General features: G+C 45.2%; 1 protein-coding gene across 3 annotated transcripts in view; it reads right to left on the bottom strand.

Annotated features, from left to right (window-relative positions):
- SCFD2 (sec1 family domain containing 2) overlaps window positions 1-22,447 on the bottom strand; it is a 399,917-nt gene that overhangs the window by 18,745 nt on the left and 358,725 nt on the right. For all 3 annotated transcript variants that reach the window (XM_068542982.1, XM_068542983.1, XM_068542984.1), the window contains exons 6-7: window positions 22,206-22,351; window positions 8,820-8,954 (exon numbers count right to left, since the gene is read on the bottom strand). In XM_068542982.1, coding sequence (XP_068399083.1) covers window positions 8,820-8,954; window positions 22,206-22,351 — 281 coding nt within the window. The remainder of the gene's footprint in view (window positions 1-8,819; window positions 8,955-22,205; window positions 22,352-22,447) is intronic.

Genomic DNA, 22,447 nt, shown 5'->3' with positions numbered 1-22,447 from the left:
CTGGGCCTCACATGGGCCAGTGGCCCCAGGCTCTGCTGAGCTGCAAAGCTGTCTCACAGGCACCTAAACTCTAAAATGCAAGTTATTTTCTTCTCCATTCCTGCTTCCAAGTCAGAGAGAACGTTAACACCTGCCACCCAGCCGTCCCTGACTGGGTGACTGACCCTGGACAATGCTCTCTCATTTACTTCCACATCCCATCAATGCCCGGTCCTGTGGGACCCACCGGCACTGCATCACTGCCCTCCTTCCCTCGGCCCCTACCTCACCCCAGCTCTCATCTTCTCACCTTCTCTCCCCAACCTGATGCTAGTCTGGCCATGTTCCCCGCCCCCCCCCCCCCCCCAGTGCTTCCAGGTGATCTTTATAACATATACACTGGTTATATATTCCTAAAAAACATTCCACGGAACCTCATTGTTTTTGGTCAAATGTCAAGCCTCCAGCCCTTCGTGATCTGCCTTCTGCTTATTTCTCTATCTTACCTTCTTCCACTCTTTACAGGCTGCTCTTAGACCCAGCCATTTGGAGCTACCTGGAATTCCTTTCACGTAGCCCGGCATTTCATCACTTTGTTCCTCACTCCTACTGGCTGGACACATTGAGCTCCTCTGACTCCCACTGAGCTCCCCCTTCTCCGTGTCCTCACACCCCACCCAGATGCCACTTATCTCTCGTCCCCTCAACCCTCAACGTTCTGGTCCATCTCCCTAACAAACTGTAAGCTCTCCAATGTAAGCTATGCCATGGAAGGTAGGATGGCTAGTTTGTCTCTGTATCTTCCTTACCCACAACAGTGACTAGCACACAAGAGGCTCTTGATAATTGCTCACAGGCAAACAAAGTTCGTAGCCTGCCAAAACCAAGTTTTTGTTTAATGATTCCTACCAAAATCCATCTCACTAGAACTTATGGATCATATTTAGTGAATGTTAGACAAAAATCAAACCACAGTATGTAGCATAATTAAGAAGAAGAAAATATAAACAATGGTTATAAATAGTATTGCAAACAGATTCCAACACTTGTGCTGATTTAATCAACAAACACGAAACGCTGAGATGATGTTTTCCTCTTGTCAGAAATGCCATAAAGTATAATGGACCTAAGCCAACAGTTCATCTCTGAGTCTCATTTTTCTTGTGCAAACAATGAGGAGCTGGACTAGATGACCTCCAGGCACGTCCAGCTTTCACAGTCCAAGGATCTGACATCAAATTGCACCTGAGGCTCATCGTTTTTGCCCCTTATCCTTACAGCATCCTTCACCCCTGCTGTAGATGCATCTGTACGTATCTGTCCCACCCACACATGAATAGTCTCCTCCATCCCCATAGCCATGGGGTGGGCTCCTGGCAGCCATGTAATTACGGTGTGATCGTGCCCCCCAACTTCAACTGAACGGTTCAGGAATGGGCCCCGACCCAGGCTGGGCCAACTCGAGACCCTTCCCTGGGAATCAAGACTTGACCTAAGACAGACGAGGCCCAGTCAAAGCTGAGCTCTTAAGAAGCACCAAAAGCTGTGGCATAGCTCTCCAGCCATTCACTCAACTCGTATTTATTGAGTATGTACACAATGCTAGGGCTGTTCTCGGCATCTTCTGCAGGCCACGGCAAGCCTTCAAGAACTGTCTGGTTTCCTGATGGCTTTCTAGCTCTCGGGCCCAATCCTTCCTGCGGCTCACCGCATTGCCGCCGTTAGGTTCCTGGAGAGGCCGCCTCGGTCCTCATAATGAGGACTTTCTTTGATGAAGTTCACGCAACCTGGTGGTAGCTTAATTGCCCCTGAAGTGTTTCAACTCTTACCCCCTCACCACCTCCAGCTTTTTAGGGCTACCCTGAGCAGTTGTTCCCTCTCTCCCTGTGGGCCTTCTTCTATCGCTGCCTAAGGCCATGGAGCTCTCACAGGAACTCATACTAAGGGCCCAGAGGCAAGCACTGGGTCTTCTTTGAGTGTTTTTCATAAATCTTTTCTTTTTTCCTGTTAAGCACGGCCATATAAGAAATGGAACAACAACAACACAAAGTTTAACAATGCTCTTAAAAGGAGGTAAAAGGGCCTCGCGTAAGTTCATTAGATACAACCCACCCCCATCACAGCAGTTCCAGCAGAGAAAACATCTTGACAAATCAAGTCCCTTAGTCAAAACAAGTTGGAGTCCAAACACATGGAGTAGATATAAAATATGTTATTTTCAGGAGACTGAAATCCAAACCACAAATTCCAGAAACGCATTTTCAAAGTGCTGCCTATTAGACATGCTCGTTTTAAATTAAATTGTGAGAGTGGTAAGGTATGGTTCGATTTATTTATTAGATCGCTATCAAGCTTTTCTCTACAGGGATCAAGGTGGTCCATGCACAGGCATTTGGAGAGAAGACTTGACTGTTTAGAAAATGTGAGGTTCTGTCAAAGCTGTTTCTCTCGAGTTTGAGAGTCCCCCTCCCCCCAGGGCACCGCCCTTTGAAGCCGACAGCTCCATGTGGCCGACCACAAGTCTAGCCTCTGGTGGAGGCGTGCGCTGAGCCGACTCCAAACACTTGCTCAGGACTGCAGGAAGAATGATCTCGTGGGCACCCAGCTCTGCTCCCCAGCCTGCCTGCTTCCCTTGACAGGGCCTGACGGGGCGAACTTGGGAGAGCAAAGTCCTACAGCTCGTCACTCAGAAAGGTTTTTTTTTTTTTCCTTAGATTATATTATTTAAAATGATTGTGGGCAAATAGCAGGCATGCCTTTCATTATCAAAGCCTTTCTGGGCTCACTTATTTTGAAACCAGATCAGAAGCACGAGTACATTTTCTGTCCTCTAGATTGAAGGGAAATCAGCCTAGAATCAGCCAAACACTGCGCTTGATAGGCCGGACAGCCAATCCTACATTTAGGTCAGGTGCGGACTGCGTTTTCCTAAAGTGGCCTCGGCGATATTTTCTGCCCCTCATGCTCTGGTCCCCTTTTTCATAGGAAGACTGTATATCCCTCCCCTTGAATCCAAGTGGGCATTTGTGACTGCCTCAACCAGCAGAATACTGAGGAGTGATCCCCTGTGGCTTCTGAGGCTTCCCACCTGGCAATCTCTCTTAGGATGCTTGTCCTCGGGATGCCGTGAGGAAGCTCAGGCCACGTGGAGAGGCCTGTGTGGAGAGGAACTGGGTCCTGTGGCTCACAGGCCGGGTTGAGCTGCCAGCTGACGATCAGCATCAACCTGCTGACCATGGGAGTGGACCATCTTGGAGGCGAATTCTTCTCTGCTGAGCTCTGCCCAGAGAGCAGATACACGAACCAAATAAACGACTGATAATATTTTACGCCAGTGTTTTGACATGGCTTCTTACGTACCGATTGATAACCAGAACGGGTTGGGCGGGGGATGAGAGACTTCTGTGGAGAGTCTGATTTATACAGGAAAGTAAGCTAAAGCAATGAAAAGAAAGTGACTTTAACAAGTTGCAGCCTGACGCAAATGAGGTTCCGACTTTAGTAAGGGCAAAATACAGCTGCCTTGACTTCCCTCTCACAGAGGGTTTATTTGAGGCAGAGAATCTTGGACACACAGGCATTTTTCCTAACTTTCACTGTCTGCGGACATTTACATCAATAAGATTGATTTCTGTGAGCCACTTCTGAGGCCTCCCTACAGCACTGGGGCTGATTGAGGAGTGCTTGCGGGGCAGAGGCGGAGCTTCTGAAGTGCTCCTGGTGGAGTCTGGGGTCCGAGTTGTTTTGGGCTTCTGCCTCCATGCCAGGTGGCCAGGGTCTAGCCCAGCTGGCCTCTCTTCCCTTGAGCCATTTTGTCACGGCACGGGCACAGAATTTCACCGGCTCCCACACCTTGCTCCAGGAGGGAGGGTCTGTGTCCCCTGAGACCGAGGACATCAAGGCTGGACTCACAGGATAGAAGAGAAAGGGGGTCTGGAAAGACACCGCACAGCCGTATAAACATGGCTGCCCACAGGCAGAGAAAGTCCACGTCTCTTAGCAAGAGCAAGTCGGCAGTGACACAGGAAATGCTTGTGACTTTGGGGGAAGGTGTCAGTTCTCTTCTGTGTGATTCATTTGTTCACTCAGCAGTTAACCTGTATGCACCAAATGCCCACACACGGGCTCTGTACAGCAATACAAAGACACTCAAGGCGGCTCTTTTCTCAAGAGCCACAGTCTGGCCAGGATCATGAACTTGTGAAAATAAAAATAGCAAGTACATACTTAGCACTGCCTGTAGGCCAGCTACTGTTGTGAATCCTCTGTATGTGTGAACTCACTTAATCCTCACCACAGTCCTGTAAAGTAGGTACTATTATCACCTGCATTTTACCGATGAGGCAACTTAGGCACAGAGGGCTTAAGCGACATACCCATGGTCACACAGCTGGTAAGTGCGGGAGCTCGATCGAGTTCTAACCCAGACCATCTGACTCCAGATGTTACCACCACTCCCTATTGCCTCTTGTAAACAAACATGGGCAGTAGAAGGAGGTGAGTGGTGTTAATAGAGCATATACTAGATGGCCTCCTATTATTTACAAAAGCAAACAGAAAAGTGAGAGATGTGAAATAGAAAAGCGATCCCCAAAACCTCCCCTGACAACACTCACCCTCCTACCTGACACTGCTAGGACATTTCTCCTGCTGGCTCCTTTGAGTCCTCACACTACAAAACCAGCCTCTTTGCTTCTGTTCTGTTCTCCAGAGAGACAAAGAAGGCGGAAGAAACAGATTTCCATGCTGTCTGTGGACAGAAGACGAGCCCACCAGGTTTCTTTGACAGAGGCGAGGCGGGCTTCCGTCTCCCCGGGCAGGGCAGTGCTGGGCGGTGAGTGGGAGCCCGTGGGTTGCTGCTTCTCTGGGGTGACATAATGACAGAACAGTGACTGGCTTCGCCTTGCTTAGTAGCTGCTGCAAAGGAGGGTCAGGGAATACTCTTGAGGGTCACTGGAGTTGACTGGTCTGGCTGCTGCCTTCTCTCCCTCGTGAAGTTGTTGAAACGTAGCCTCGGCTTATGGGCAGTAAGCTGGAAAGAGGAACCACTGACGGAAGGCTGCTGCTCTCTGAATGGGCGCCCGCACAGGGCCACTCCCAACCTTCAGTGGGCGCCTGCTGTGCGTAAGGCCCATGCAGGTGCCCCGTGCTGAGGATGCAGGAAAGAACGAGACCCAGATGAGCCCTCCTTTCTCACAGCCATAGCTTTCACCTCCTTCTGGTTGTGGCCGACAGCGAGAAATTCATTTACATCACAAGTGCGTATGTATGTGTGACTCGGTTATTTGGTTTCACGTTGCTAGCCTGTTCTATTTTTCTCCGTTAAGAAGTGCTGATTACAACCCATTGAACTGAGATCTCGATCCACTGATGTGCAGTGGATCAAGCCGTTCAGTTAGAACACGCTAGTCTGGAGAAAGATACTTAACACGTATAATGATAAAGCAAGGAATAAGGGCAATCACAGAAGTGTGCACAAAAGGTACAGAGCCCTGCCGAGACACTGGGGCCTGGAAAACCCTCTCCTATGTTTTTCCTATCACCGTCATGGGGACCCGCAGTATACTGTGCGGGAATGTCTGCTGGTCTCTTTCCCAGAACATTTCCTGCTGGCTTCTCACCCCCCGCGCAGGCTACAGATACTGCCTCTGGTGACTCTGAGCCAAAGTCATCTGTGAAACCGTCTGTGAGTCCACAGACAGGATGGGGACAGACGAGCAGCTCAGCTCCCTTTCCAGCCCTACAGCTCTCCCATTTGGACGACAGTACCCCAAGCACAGAAGGAGCCCACGTGGACACCTTTATTTCATCAGGCTCTGTCTGTTTGTTCCTTTCACGCACAGCGTCAGTGGGTCTTGAGTGAGAAGCGGGGGAAGCAGGTCCCAGAGGCAAAGAGCAGGGCAGCAAGCGGCAGGAAAGCGATGGCTGTTGGCTGCTGATACAGAATGAAGATGCAGTGTGTGGAAGCAGCTCACACCACTGCGCAAGTTTCTTCTCCTGAGGCTGTGCTGCCAGAGAGTCCCGGGACCAAGTCCCAGAGAAGCAGACTGGGTAAGAGCAGATGACCCCGGGAGAGCTCCCTCACATGGGCTGGGTCTTGATGACCAGTCCGGGCGTGGAGTTGACTGAGGAGCTGCATAGATACTGGAGACGGAAAGCATCTGTGCTAATGAGTCATCAGGAAGAAAAGAATTAATGACACATGAATATTTAACTTCCAAGAAAATACCTGGCAGCATCCTGGTGCCAAGAAATGTTGTGGTTAAGAGCACGGGCTTTGGAATAAGACTGACCTGCGAACAAATCCTGTTGTCCCATTTCCTGTGTGCTGTTTGGAAAACACCCGAGAACGGAGGGGAGCATGACCCAATTTTGGCCTTCTGGAAGTTCACATCTACTGCTTAAGCTTTCTGAGCCTCAGTTTCCCCACGGGTAAAGCAGGGATAATGAAAGGGTTGTTGTGAGGTTTGAATATGAGAATGGCTGATTCCCTGGTACAGCTGACCACAGGTTAGCTGTTTGACTTCGGTAGTGAAAAGCATCAGAGAACAGGACCAGGGAGACTGGTGAACGGCCGTGGCCATGAGAGGCTCCATCTCTTCGATCCACATCCTCTTCTTTCCACTGGCCTTAAACCAACGTAGAAGACACCCTCTCCTGACGGCGTCGCCCCCACCTCAAAGACGGAGCTCTTTGAGAAGTCACTGTTAGGTCCTCAAAGCCCTACCGTTCCTTTTCACATTTATCCCAATTTTGTTTAAACTTTGAACACATGGGCCAGAGGTAATTTTCCTTCCCAAGTTCTGTGGAATGATGGGAAGAGCCGGCCACGGAGGCCCATGTAGAAATGGAACAAAATGATTCTCCCTTGGGCTGCTGGGGTGAGGACGGCTACTGGGCCAGCCCACCAAGACTCTCCCACCCCCTTCAGACAGATGAGAGCCCCTGGCTACCAAGAGCAGAGGCCCGGCAGCTGCGGGCCGAGGAGTGGATCCTGACAGCTGCTGGAAGAACACACATTCCTTTTTCTTAAATCCATTACATGGAAACCTCTCTTTGAGATCAGTCTCCAGGGGCGGAGGCATCTCTTCATGAGCTCTAACTCCAGGGATTTGAATGGAGAGAAACACAGCAGGCCAGTGCTGGCCCAGGACGCTTCTAAACATCCTCTCAGGCAAAGCTCCCCTTAGGACAGCGAAGCTTCCGACCGCAAGAAGAGCTGCAGAAAACACTCCGTATAGTTTAAAAGGGTAATTTAAAAATGTGATGTCTCAACGGTTCATGAAACAGTGATGGAAAATGCAAGTGGACAGTCCTCCTACAACAGACGGTCTATATTGGCCTCCAGAGAGTTGCAAAGTCCGTTGGCACATTAAAGGTACTGTGAAATCTGACAGCAAAGAATTTCAGGTTAATTTTCTGTTTATCCCAGGGGTTCCCAAACATATTTGGTCACAGAACCCTTTTGCCAGGACACAGTTCTTTCCGCAGAACATCACTGGCCTAAGAGGGAGTTAAGGCCTCCTCTCACTGACACTGTGCCTCCTTGCAAATTAGAAACTCCTGCAGTAAGCAGAGTGCAGACAGGTTCGGGCCTCCACGTGTGCCCTTGGCCTGACCATGGACACAGCAGCCTGACTGGGAAAGGACAAAATGGGCCGTCCTCAGACTTGACGGATCAGGGCAGGAAAGTCCACTCCTGTTAACTTTAGTCTCTCTCCAAGGTTAAGTCCAAGCTTATGAATGAAGGAATAGGGTGCTAGGGTGGAGAAGGTCAGAGACCACCTCTAGCCTGGAAGCTTCTGTACAAACTAGCCACCATGAAGGGCTGCTGGACGACCCTGGGCTTACATTTAACATGGGAGTCCACGAACACTTTTGAGAAGCTGAACTGTGCTGCATTATTTAAAAAAAAAAAAAAAAAACAGAAGGAAAATGCACCAGCCGCGCATTGCATCAGAAGCTGATGATAATTGGGAGCATTGGGAAGGAGACTGGGTGTCCATTTCAGACATTTACTGCTTGGTTTAGAGTCTGATTGGCTTCCCTCCTCTGGCTTTTGGAGTGGACCAGTTTTCCTGGCATATGCATTTATTGAACTCTGAAAGGCCAGATCTTCTATGCAGATTAATTCATGATTTCAAAGATGCTTTGAAGCTGGCAAAACATTCTGTTATTTCCAAGAGTTATTACAACTGAAATCCTGGCATAGACGAGGAGGTCAGCCTGTAATCTTATTTAGGTCTTTTTAAATTTAGAAACTTTATAGTGGGTTAAAAATAGATCACATTTGTGTACTTTTCCTCCTTTCATCTCCACTGCAAAGGCTGTTCAGTAATTTTGACCTACCCTCAATACTAGCCAGGGAAATTCTCATGCTTGTCACCCAGGAGTGCTAAGCCAAAATAAAAGTCATTTTCAAGTGGATTTTGGGGTGATCCTAGTCATACAACTGAGCAGAGTTACTCATTGTCCCACATAATAAGTTCTAGAATTAAGTGCACCGGGCTACCACTAAGATCTGTGAATGGTATGTGGACTCCTGTTAAGTGAAAATGTGGGCCATGAGGGAAGTTTTCAATAGTGTTACTCTGGAGGGCTTGTGTCCTTACCTATTGATCAGAAAAGATCATAATGCTTAGGTCAAGAGAAGCTGTATGAGGCTGGAAGGTCAGGCTGCTTATAACCGAAAGTTAAATGAAGATTGCACCCAATTTCAGAAGGGCCAAATACTGGACGTTCTCCTTTGTGGTACTCGCCAGGGTTAAGGGGGTGCCAGCATTTTCAAGCCCAGCAAAGATAGCATTACACTCAGGATTACCTCGTCATGGTTACTTTACCTTCATGAACATGCTAAATCCAGTTTTAAGGAGATCAGTGAGGCCTGAAGACATGTGTTCAATGTCAACGGGATCTGGCCTCTCGGGATTAAATATTTCCTCCACAACCTGCTTCAACAACGGCTTATAGGATGCCTGGAAAGACAAAACATTGTGCTGTAAGTAAATGGGTTTGTTTGTTTTGCCTGGAGAGAGGGTAGCTTTCTCTGCACCAAACGAAGCAAAACCAGTTTATTTTGATACTGAGCAATGGCTATGATTCTCTGTGTGTGAAAAGACAATATAACAACATTGATTTTGGGGGGAAATTTTTATCCCACTACACTAGCACTATTTTTTGTTCCTCACACTCCCTTCCACAAGCAAATGCCTCTTACCAGAGCTATAATCCTAGTATGGCTAATTTTTCAACCTAGATTTAAAGGGACAATTTTTTGCATGAAGTGTACTGAAAAGCAAAGTACTGTCAGCTGATATAGACAGGAAGACAATCTCCTCAACATTCTTAGAATTATGCTCCCTTCTGCTAGGATCCCGAATGTTTTCTTACAATGTATTGTCACTATCCAAGTCCAAAGCAATCCCTCCGTCTTTTAGAGAGGTCAACTCCAAGTACAAACTGGCCAGAAAAAGCAACAAGATGCCAAAAGAAATCTGACCAAGGTCAGGGCTTAGAGAAAGCAAGCCACGTGGACTATGAGAATTTCAGTAGAATTAAGCTGATGTGAATTTACAGCAACTACAGTTTGGTAAATGGTGCTAAATCTATCCACTCTTAGGTAGTATTTGGAGGCAGCCGCCTCTGACCAATGTATATTGTTAGCATGTTACCCCACCTCTTTCCTTGGGTCTCCTTCCTACCAAGCTTTTCCTCTCTCCTTCCCTCCCCATCGGCCGCACCACCTTCCTCCCAGAACTGTTGCTACCTCTGCTGCTCCAGTTATGTTCGGCAGCCCAGTTTGAGTATGAAGAGTGAACGAAGAGGAATGTCTTCCCTCAAAGCACTCTGCTATATCTATTACAGGCTCAGGAAAGCCAGGCTGTGACAGCACTGTAGAGATGTCATGAACTGCTTCTCTCTTTGCACTGGCCAAATCTGTAACCGGCCTCTAGCCAGCGTTGAGGATATTTGGTATGTTAACTTCACCTCTGGCTTCATCTTGCTTTTCGTAGTCATTTTTTACTCTTATTTCCCCCTTATTCCAACTTTCTTACTTGAAATATCTTAGAAATAAAGCAGGGTATAAACCATCAAAATCATAAACAGTCATTTAGCTAGAAGGTAACTGGTGCATTTATCAAGGATAAGATTCAGGGAGAAATAGCAGCTGTTGAGTTGAGGGTGCAGCTCTCCTCTGCTTAGTAGTCAAACAGACCATTGCATGCCCAGAGATCTCATAGGCAAATGCTCACGAAGGTAAAGCACTGGGCAGAGACACCGATAACACAGAAATTGAAAAAACCAAAAACTGTGAGTCAACCTTCCTAATACCAACATAGATTTAAAAAATTTATCATACAGGCAAAAATACAGAGGTTTGAAAATACACTTTTTTGATGAGGCCGTGGGGAAACAGACATGCTCATATACTGCTGGTCGAGTGTGAATTGTCACAATCGGTGTAGAGGGTAATCTGGCAATATCTATCAAAGTTACAAATGCATCTGACCTAGCAATTCCACATCTAGGAATTTATCCTAAAAATATGCTAGTATATGCAAATGGCTGTTTATTGTTTATAACAGCAAAAGATGAGAAACTCATGTGCCCATCAGTAGGAAGCCGTTTCATAAATGGGATACATCCACATGAAGGAATGCTATGGAAGCGAAGAGGGAAGCTCTGTGCTGATGGTAAAAAGCAAGGTGCAGAATAAATCGTGAGTGGAAGAAGCAAGGTGAGGAACAATGTGTATGATGGGCGTTTGTGTAAAATGTGCCAAAGGGAATATGAAAGTTTGCATTTGCTGAAACATGCAAAAAATAAACTCTGGTGTGATATACAGAATCACCATGAGCAGTGATCATGGAGTGGGGGACCGGACAAGGGACACAGGTGGGAGGAAGCCTTTTCACTATATTCCTTTTTTAAAAAGCACAGTTAAAACATCACTACACACACACACACACACACACACACACACACACACACACGGCACGAATGGCCTTTTTTTCCCTCACCTGTTCAAAATTAATAAATTATTTATGCATGGAAGAGATTCAAGTAAAGCACACCAAAATGTAAACGAGGGCTAACTCTAGGTTCTGGGAGTAGGGGACATTATTTTCTTTTTTTTCTAAATTTTAGAAATTGACAGGTATACTTCTGGAATCATAAAACAATCCAATAAATATTTTCAATGTTAAAAAAAAAAAGTTCATGGAATGGCAACTGAATTCTACAAATCCTCTTCCCTGAGTAAATTGTCTTGAAAACTTTTCTACCATCTCAGCCTTTCTGGATACTTAATCTCTTAAACTTTAATCTCTTTAAACTGCTCTCCATGGAGAAGTCCTTTGGCCAATACTCTGCTACCTTATCATCATTATCATCAAATATTCATCGACCGGTTCTTTAGAAATAGAATCCAATTTTTGGACAGGCACATGATCAACTGGCTGAAAGACTCCATTCTCCAGCCTTCTTTGCTGTTGGGTCTGCAAGTTCTGGGCAATGAGATGTAAGTAGAAGGGGAGTGGGACTTTCAGAAGTCTTCTATTTTTAAAGGGGAAGGGTATGCTTTCCTCCCCTTTCTCTGTTTGCTGCCTGGAACATGGAAGTGATGACTGGAGCTCCAGCAGCCACTGTGTAAGACAGGGCCATTCCTTAGAGATACTGGAGCAGAGGGCTGGAAGAAACCCAGGTCAGTGGAGACTGGTGGAGCCACTATAAACATAACACGGATGTACTGAATCAGGACCTACTTATGTGACAAGACAAAACCTTGCATGTTTAAATAAGCCTTACGTTTCAGATCTTGTTACTTGCAACTGAATGAAATTCTAACTGATACAAAGCACAAAGGGAAGATAAAGAAATAAAAAGGCCATTTCTTCTTTCCAGGAGTTTACAGTTATTTGTTTTATTAGTCTACATATAGTTATACAGAATAACATTAAGCAGAACCACAGAGAAGTACACATACGCTGTCACATTTAAGAGAGGAGAGAGTATACCCGCAACCTACAGAAAACAAAAGAGGCTGTTGCTCCCCGTAGGATGCACCTTCTGTAAGAAGGAAGAGTAGTGATCCTGAGAAGAGCTCAGGTATAGGAAAGAGTTGGTCCTATTGTCCAGCTAAAACACTATGCCTAGGGCCTCCTCTGTGCAAAGTACAGTGTACCAGGGTGACAGGATTGCTCTCAGGGCTCCAGAAGCCCCCATGTAGACTGTGAGACAGGGAAAGAAGGAGGCGTAGAGGGTTAGGGATCCCGCTCTCTCCCTTGCTCCAATTTCAGCTAAGCCCTGGGGAATGCAGCTCTGGGGAGAAAATGCTCCCTGAGTCAGGGTTCCCCTTGGGGGTGAGCAGAAATTTGGAAGAGCTATTCCTTTAACACCTTCATTCTTGGGACTTTGTGATCATTGTATGTTACTGGGCAAGGCTGTAAATCCTTTTTATTCTTTTTTAAGGTATGTAGGTAATGTTTATTTAGAATGAGAAAAGAAGCCAAAATTTAAGTATGGAAAAGTAACAAATAACAAACACATCACATAATCCAGAAAAATAACAAAAGTGCTTTTATTAATCAACCGCCTGACATACCTCTATAATACTCATTTCTTCGATTTCTTGGCTGCACTCTCTCCTATGACATTCACATGACATTCTCATATGATTGTCTTCTCATAGGATAACAATTTTGAAATACTATTTTCTACACTGAGATATGTGATGGTTATTAAGCTGTTGTCTCTCAACCCCAAACCCTCCTTTCTGTACTCAGTTCCGGGATGCTGGCCTGCAAACCATACTCATGCTTTGCCATCTAGATCTGTTAGACTCTGCCAACAGTGGGCCCGGGAAGGAGACGGGAAGGCAGGAAGGGCAAGAGGAAACTGCTCCTCTTTGTTTATTTGCTGTTCTGGCAGCATTACCCCAGCAATGGCCCCTCACCACTTGGAGCTCTGGACTTTTAAGTCATAGGCTCCATTACATTACCTTTCTTGTTTAAGCGGTTTCAGCTTTTTTCTTTTTTCTATTTTCACTTGTAACCAAAGGCCCATTAAATGATATAAGTATTGTCAATTTAAAGATACATGAATCCCAGTGTTCACTGCAGCACTATTTACAATACCCAGGACATGGAAGCAACCTAAATGTCCAATGACAGATGCATGGATAAAAAAGATGTGGTGCATATATACAATGGAATATTACTCAGCCACAAAAGAGAATGGAATAATGCCATTTGCAGCAACATGGGTGGACCTAGAGATTGTCATACTAAGTGAAGTAAGCCAGACAGAGAAAGACAAATATATGATATTGCTTCTATGTGGAATCTAAAAAAATGATACAAATGAACTTATTTACAAAACAGAAGTAGACCCACAGACATAGAAAACAAACTTACGGCTACCAAAGGGGAAAGGGGCGGGGAGGGATAAACTAGGAGGTTGGGAATTAACATATACACACTACTATATATAAAATAGATAACCAACAAGGACTTAACTGTATAGTGCAGGGCACTATACTCAATATTTTGTAATAACCTATAAGGGAAAATTATCGGAAAAAGAATATATATACATATAATTGAATCACTGTGCTGTATACTTGAAACTAACACGATATTGTAAATCAACTCTACTTCAATTAAAAAATAAAAATAAAAAAATAAAAAAATAAAAAAGAAGGGAATTCCCTGGCAGTCCAGTGGTTAGGACTTGGCACTTTCACTGCTGGGGCCTGGGTTCGATGCCTGGTTGGGGAACTAAGATCCTGCAAGCCGCGTGGTACAGTCAAAAAAAAAAAAAAGGAGACATTGATAGGTTTTGCCACTTAAATATGATATGGAAAAAGACCTCTAAATTCTTCTTTAAAACGACTAAGCACAGAACAACTAAATAACGTTGTCCATTTAAAGAGCACGATTTGGGAAAAGACTTCCTTAGGTACAAAGCAGTACTAGTCTCGTGACTTCTTAGCAAACGCATTTCTTAGTTTTCCCAATTAGGGTTTTAATCATGAGAACTTTTGGCTCCTTCCTCACTTAGTCTGGATTTTTTTCTGCCCCAAATCATGTCACTGAAATCTGATTGAAATGAACAGCTTTTGGCAGTAGCTTCTTAGATGAGGATCCTCTAACTGTCATGGAATTTTCTATTCAGCCAGAAGCCACCCACTTCTCAGCAAAGGACCATAGAAGGTGGTGATGGGGAGACAGATGTCTTGCCCTAGTGCCCTGCTCAAAATTTTCCTCACATGTTAAAAAGGACCAGAGGGGAGATTAGTCGTGTAGTTTGTCTACATAAGAGTGTTAACCAGAGTAATTTAATTTTCCTAATCAAACATTCACTGTCAGTTCACCTTTCAGGGGGGAAGGAGAGGAATTAAAAACACAGACAAATTCATCCTTATTTCTCGCTTATCCAGTGTGTGCTGGCAGTAAGGGGTCTGTGCCCTACAGCGTAGGGCCTACACATCATTCAGACACCCAGGTTCCTGCTATTGAGTAGCCCCACCAGTCTCTATCTAGGGCACTGGAATCCCACACTGAAGCCTTTGCATCTCATCAGCAGAGGATGAAAGAGAGAGAGTATGGAGGATTTCCAGAGAGATTTTATGGGCTCAGCCTGAAAGTGATCTGTATTACTTCTGCCCATTGTTCATTGGCCAGAATTAGTCACAAACCTACATTTACCTGCAAGAGAATTTGGACAATGTGGTCTAACTATGCCAGAAGGAAAAGGAAATGGAGTTTGGGGAAAATGTATAACATCGTCTCTGCCACAGACACACCGTAAAGTCTGGATTGAAACATTAATATAACTATTACCTTAATAACTGGCAGGTTGCTTGTTGTAGGCAAAGGATTATTAAACCTCTCTTCCCTTCTACATAAGAATCTGACCTTTGGTTAACTTTCTAGCTCTGTTTCCCTGGAAACCTGATAAGGGAAGAATGTCAAACTCTAGCCAGGCAAGATTGCTTATGATAAAAATGACCCCTGCTTAGTAAATTGCATTAGACTGGGAGAACTATAAATACTGGACAGAAAGCCAGGGCTTTGGGCTTCTCTGAGTATGAAGACTTGTGTAATTGGCCATGGCCCTTGGAGGAATGCTGGAAGTCATGTCAGTGGAGTTGTTTCAGAGAAATTGGCTCCTATAGGATATGAGGGTTTTAAACCAGAGGACTCCTGCCCCTACCCTTCCCTCCATGTGAGTCTAGTTCCCTCACTGCTCAGCTGTCACTTCAGGACCAAACCGAACAGCTCCTGGGTAGCTGCATGGACTGCTTCATGATGGTCACAAGGACTACTCGAGAGGAGAGAAATGCCCGCTGCTCCCTACCGCGAGCTATGTTCCTGTCCTGGGCAGACGCGTGCAAAAGGGGGCTATGACCGCAGAGATGACTTATCTACTAGGCACAGAATGCACGATGCCTAGGGCCCACAAGACTGTTAGCGACCCATGAAAATGCATTAATTTCTTTTAAATTGAGGAGAAAAAAAATGAACTTTTCGGTCAAAGATAATGTTTTTTGTTTTGTTTTTTAAAAATTTTATTTATTTATTTATTTATTTATTTTTGGCTGTGTTGGGTCTTCGTTTTTGTGCAAGGGCCTTCTCTAGTTGCGGCAAGCGGGGGCCACTCTTCATCGCAGTGCGCGGGCCTCTCACTATCGCGGCCTCTCTTGTTGCGGAGCGCAGGCTCCAGACGCGCAGGCTCAGTAATTGTGGCTCACGGGCCTAGTTGCTCCGCGGCATGTGGGACCTTCCCAGACCAGGGCTCGAACCCGTGTCTCCTGCATTGGCAGGCAGACTCTCAACCACTGCGCCACCAGGGAAGCCCAAAGATAATGTTTTGATACATAATATTAATATATTTGTCTCTATACCAATGAAACTATAATATAATTATATATAAATACATATGTGTAAATATTAGAATATGAATATATTCAATAAATGTATTCAAATAAATATATTTATATATAATTTTTATTATGTATAATATTTAATAAATATTTCTTCACATAAATATATATAGAGAGATTTTAATACAGGAAGAGGGCCATGAAGGCAAAAGTGCTTAGGGCAATGAAAATCACAATGTGGCCCTGTATGACAGTCTCACGAGGCTAGCTTGAAGGTTTGGTAGAGCCTAATGAGACCCCCATGGGTGTTACACATGAAATAGATGAAGTTTCAAAAAAAAATCAGAAACTCTCTTTTTTTCTTTAAATGACCAATATCTGTTCCAGAACAAACTGGGCTTTTAATATACCAGAGTTAATCAAAATATGAAAAATAATATACTTGTTTCTATGTCTCTGGTTACTCTTTTGCGGTATATGATTAGATCTAGAAGGTTCTTATTGACCTGATTCCAACTCTTGAAGAAAGGTGTTGAGCATAGCAACAGTTGATGACATTACACATAAGTCAGAGACAAGTTTGAGAAACTAGTCTAACTCCAACAGCTTCTTGAATTTGGCACACCTTAAAGATGGCCTAGGACAGGGGTCCCCAACACCCGGGACGCGTACCGGTACCAGTCCTAGGTCTGTTAGGAGCCGGGTCGCACAGCAGGAGGTTAGCGGCAGGCGAGCGACGCGTCATCTGCCGCTCCCCATCGCTCGCGGTACCGCCTGAGCCATCCACAGCCCCGCTCGCAGTGAAAAAATTGTCTTTCATGTAACTGGTCCCTGGTGCCAAATAGTTTGGGGACCCCTGGCCTAGGATATCCGTTTCCGAGAAAACTGGAGTTGTTGCCACAATCACATCCCCAACAGTCGTGCTGCTGACCTTGGCTTTGCTGGTTGGTGTTGGTGCAGCCAGGACCGGTCTTGGTTCTGCTACTGCAGATGCTTCTCTCTTTTTTGCAAAACCAACTCTGAACAACCAAGTTCTCAGGAGAACTAGATTTGTACTGAGAGTATTTATTTTGTTTCAATCCAAGATTGTACAGAAAAACATTTGTTCAAAACTGGTCTTGGCTTTGACTACTCCATGGCTTATTTATTTTTAGTTTTTGCTGCAGTATGACTGATTTTTTTCCCCCTTTCATCTTCTTAAGGAAAATGGTTTGTGCTGCAGATTAAAAAGTGGTTCATTTGTCTATCTGTTCATCCATCCATCCATCCTTCAAACCAGAAGCAGATTACTTAAAAATTTTTTTGATTAAAGTCCCTTCAACTTCAATATGAGGAAATCAAAGCCCAAAGCTATTAATTAACTTGCTTGAATTCACACAGGCAGTTAGAAGTTAGACTACAGGACAGAGCCAAGTTTCCTGGCCCCCAGCATAGCCCTATCTCACGCAGAGCCTTTCAAAAAGGATGCTAGCAGGTCTAGGGTTAGGTAGATAGAATCAGAAGGAAGAACAGAGCTTAGTGCTTGGAAAAGACCAGCTGGTGGCCAGAGCTGGGGATTGTTGATGTTGATGAAGAGACTGGGCCTACAGACTGTTCAGAGTGCATATTTCACCGGGCACAAGATGAATCAGGCCTCCTTGGGCCCTGCTGGTTCTAAAGGCTCTGGTTCAACGTGCCGGAGGCACAGAGGACAGTGCGCATCTGTGGGAAGTTTCCTCCAGGGAAGCCCAGCACTTTGAGACTTCTGCCAAAACCTGTCATGCAAGAGCTGTGCAATATTTTGTCTGAAAGGGCTCATAAGCTCCTTGCCCTGAGTCATCTGAGAAACAGCAGCAGCACATCAAACACTGACATTTAGGAAGGAGGTTAAGCCTCCCATTAAACTGGAACATTTGTAGTAAGAAATGAAAGCATAAGAAGACTTGCTGCACAGGCAAAACTGGGGCTTATGTTTCCGGTCAACAGAGTCTACGGACAAACATGACTTTTCCAAACAAACGGGTGTCAGCAGTAGACTCTGACCATATGCCACAGCTAACAGGACAGTCAGCTTGAGAATGACTCCCTTTCTGTGTAGCCCATCTCCTAATAAAGGAAATTACGAAATGCTACGAAAGAGGACGAAGAGAAGGTCTATTTTGTCCTTTACTACAACTGTTCGAGACAATGCTTACATAGCGCTCTCTATGTGTCAGCTCCTATCCTGAGAGCTTGATATATATTATTCAGAGCACTTTTATGAAGGAGCTACTACTGTTAGCTCCTGCTTACATAAGAGGAACTAGGCACAGAGAGGTGAAGTAATTTGCCTAAGGTTGCACAGTTAGTAGGGAGCAGAGCTGGGCTATGAACCCAAATGTTGCTGTTAACATACATGCTAACCTCCCTCTCACTAAGAATTAAGAACATAAGAAATGCCTTTCTGGATAAGACCCACAGTCCAGGATCCACCCATCCATCCACCTATCCACCCCCCGCCAGGTGGCAAGCATTGCGCTGGGCTCTGCATTTACCGTGGTGAGCAAACGCAGAAGCTGTTTCCAGCTTTGGCGGTGTGTTCTTCAAATAAAGAGCTTCAGTGGCAGCCTCATGACCCCCATCATGCTCACTCCCCTGGCTGTGGCAGAGGTACTAGTTCCCCTGCAGGGCCACGTGTGTGGTGATGTTCTGGGCTCACTTCTGGAGACCTAGTCTAGATCCCACTCCTCTAGCTCTTTCAAGATTTTTTTTTTTTTTTAAATTTTATTTATTTATTTATTTATGGCTGTGCTGGGTCTTCGTTTCTGCGCGAGGGCCCTCTCCAGTCGCGGCAAGCGGGGGCCACTCTTCATCGCGGTGCGCGGGCCTTTCACTATTGGCTTCTCTTGTTGCGGAGCACAGGCTCCAGACGCGCAGGCTCAGCAATTGTGGCTCACGGGCCCAGTCGCCCCGCGGCATGCGGGATCCTCCCAGACCAGGGCCCGAACACGTGTCCCCCGCACCGGCAGGCAGACTCTCAACCACTGCGCCACCAGGGAAGCCCTCTTTCAAGATTTTATATGTACTTAATTTCTTGTATGGAATCATGTTCTCCTTAAAATGACGAGAGTGGTGTCTGCTTTCTGCATCTGAGCTGTGACAGACACATTTTCCTAAAGGGCTAGAGGATGAAGGTTAAATAAGAAGTGCCTCAAGCTAGGAGGGGAAACAGGAGTGGCTCTAAGAGTCAACTCATTTGCATCGGAGCAGGAGAGAGGTACCCTGGGAGGGAGGCTGGGGCTGGCAGGGGCCCTGAGATCCAGGGGAGAGAGCCCGATACACAGCACTGGTCAGAGCAGGGGCAGAAGTCCCCAGGCAGACCTGGTCTAGTGCTTTTCTGGGTGTCCCAGGGAGCCCGGGACATCCCAGATAGATTCTGTGTAGGAACAGCATGGAGCTAGATAGAAAGCACAATTTTTTCCTGGAGCTGAGGAACAAATTGGGAGAAGGGATGGACAGAAAGTTGCCCAGCCAAGGTCCATCTTCAAAGCTAAACACAGCTGGACTCTGTTTCTACTCTGGACATTTGTTGTTTTCTACCTATACACATTTTTGTCCCAATAAATCCTCCAACATATGATAAAAATACATGTAGCACATTTAAGATGCACCCAACAAATATTTATCAAGTATCCACTATGTGCAAGATACCACTCTAGGCACTGAAAATATGGCAGTGGACAAACCAGATCAAAATCCCTGTCCTCAAGGGGCTTCCATCTGTGATTGAAAACTTCTTCTTTTTTTTTTTATTTAATAAATCTATGTATGTATGTATGTATGTATGTATGTATTTATTTATTTGGCTGCATTGGGTCTTCGTTGTTGTGTGTGGGCTTTCTCTAGCTGCAGCAAGCGGGGGCTACTCTTCGTTGCAGTGCGCAGGCGTCTCATTGCGGTGGCTTCTCGTTGCGGAGCACGGGCTCTAGGCATGCGGACTTCAGTAGTTGTGGCACATGGGCTCAGCAGTTGCGGCACGTGGGCTCTAGAGTGCAGGCTCAGTAGTTGTGGCTTGTGGGCTCAGTTGCTCCGCGGCATGTGGGATCTTCCCGGACCAGGGTTCAAACCTGTGTCCCCTGCATTGGCAGGCGGATTCTTAACCACTGCGCTACCAGGGAAGTCCTGAAAACTTCTTTAAGTTCAAAAAGCGTTGAAAAACCCAAAGAGGTAAAAATAATCCATAATCCCATCAAAAATTCTTCCTCTACATATGTAAATATAAAGCAAGAAGCCAGAGTTCCTCCTTGTTCATCTAACCCTTTCTGTTCCCCGCACATAACCATTATAAAATTTTCCTAAAATGTTAAAGACTTATTAAATATATACACCCATGTACTTTTTATTTTTAAAGAAAAATAGAATAATGCTTTACAGAATGATCCACATTTACACCCAATAGATGTACATCTACACCCAATAGAACATGAACCCCTGTTTTATTCTGAACTCTCCAAGCAGAGCCCAGGACAAGGATCCAAATACAGTCCCTGCCAAGTATATTTAGATCCCACTCATTTTATTGGTTGCACAGCATTCCACTAAGTGTCTGTATAATTATTATTTAATCCCCTCAAGATACACATATACTCCCTGCCTTGTCCCCACTTCCACTCACTGACGTTCAGGATTTTTGGTGAATGAGTTGATGTTATTGACTCACTGTTAGGGAAGTGTATGCAACAAGGGAAAGTTCATTTTCCAAAGGCGATGGCTGCTCAGACAGGGTTCTGAGGTCTGGAGAAACTGTGTTGGTAGCAGGGAGATAAAGACTAGGAAACTTATCACTGTCCTTATTATGCCCAAGATTTACAGCTAATACATGTTCATGTGAAGTTGGCCAAATTAGTCACCATGATGATCATAAAACTGAAAAGACCTTCATTAATTTAGTAGTTTATCTTCCCTTTGCCAATGATAGCAGCCACTTGCTTCTTGATATCCTTTGGTCTAAATTTCATCATATATCAACAGTTCTATCACGTCTTCTAGGACCAGTCCATACTGCCATATTTAAGATTGGTAATTTTTTAATGACAAAACTACAACTGATTAATTATCTGAGTAATTTTATCTGTATTTCGTGGTAGTGATGTTCTCAGATCACTGAACAAAAGATGGGAATTTCTATTTCTAAGCTGAGTGCCAATTTCTAAGGTCTTTTGTGTCTTGGTGGGTGATTTCAGTATCTGAGATCAGCACTATCGGTCATTATTTCTAGACCCTCCAGGAGAACCGCGGTGCAGCAAGCGAGGAGGTTGCCTGGCCCACCTGTGTGCCTGCTTCCTGGGTCTCGGGATGAGAATACCTCTCTGGCCTACTTGTCGTGAGGATCAAAGGGAAAACCAAATGTAGGGACTCTTCAAGTACCAGCTACTATACAAATATATGGGAGGAAGAATCTGGATTTTGCTAGGCTGTAGCAGGTAACCTTAGCTGTTGTCTACACGCCCACCTTAGAGAGTCAGCACCCTCAAGTTGAACCCCTCACTATGTCATAGTCCCCACTAACAGCTCATTCAACTCTCCAAAAAGCCTTAGCAAATGGAGCGAATTTTACTATTTCATGGGGAGATGGAAGAAAAGATTCCTTCACACACTCCACAGCAAAACCTAATGATCTTTTCTGTCAGAAACATCTGTTCTTCCTTGAAAGCTCACCTCTGGCCACCAGGAACCTGAGGGTTGTCTCTTCCTTGTCCAACAGAGACTGCCCAGCCTCGATGGCTCCAGCTTTTCTTCACCCCTTCATCTTCCCTTTGGGTCTTTCCGTGCCTCCCCGTGCCTCCCCCGCACCTCGCCCCACTGAGTTTTGATAGAGCAATTACCCCTTCAATCTTGGATTCTCATACCATCTTCCTATTCCCTGGTCAAAACATCCTTTCAAGGTTCTCCTACTCTCCTAATAAAGTGGTGGGGGCATTTTAAATAACAAACGTTTTTGCTGGCATCCACTTCTTTTTTCCTTGCCATAACATTATTAGGTAATTTTGCTACTCTTAGATCCAGAAACTTGGGCACTAAGGCCACCCCACATCTGGCGCTTAGGGACTTGCTTAAGGTGACAGAACAGCTCTGGGGCAGTTATAAAGCAGCGCTGACCCGTAATCCAGTGCTCATCTCACTGCATCAAGCCTGAAATACAAATAAACTGGGAAGCTTTCAGATTCAGGGGAACCCAGAACTCTGGACTACAAGGGCCTTGGCTTTCATCTTGAACAAATCCTTCATTTTAGAGAGGTTAAAATGGAAACTTTTCTTTCAGTCTCTGAATCCTAAAAACACAGCACAGATTAGACGGTTACTTTAAAACATATGTACTTGCCTGGTGGGTATGATTTCCAGGAACATATACAGACTTAAACTGTTTCATGAGATTCCGAGCTCCAGCAATATCCCGAAGCGAAGTAAAGAGTTCATCCACGGCACTTCTGGACTTGTGAAATGTCAGGTTAACTGAAGAGTCACAGCCTGAAACAATCCAGAGATATTTGCTTCGGTGAACAAATCTTTACATTGAGTTTTAATCATGACAGGTTGAGCTCATGTAACATAGTTGTTGTTGTT

Source organism: Eschrichtius robustus, chromosome 4 (assembly GCF_028021215.1).
Source record: "Eschrichtius robustus isolate mEscRob2 chromosome 4, mEscRob2.pri, whole genome shotgun sequence".
In the NCBI taxonomy this organism is placed as follows: Eukaryota; Metazoa; Chordata; class Mammalia; order Artiodactyla; family Eschrichtiidae; genus Eschrichtius; species Eschrichtius robustus.
The sequence above is the reverse complement of the archived record's forward strand: the minus strand, read 5'-3'. Positions and strand labels throughout refer to the sequence as shown.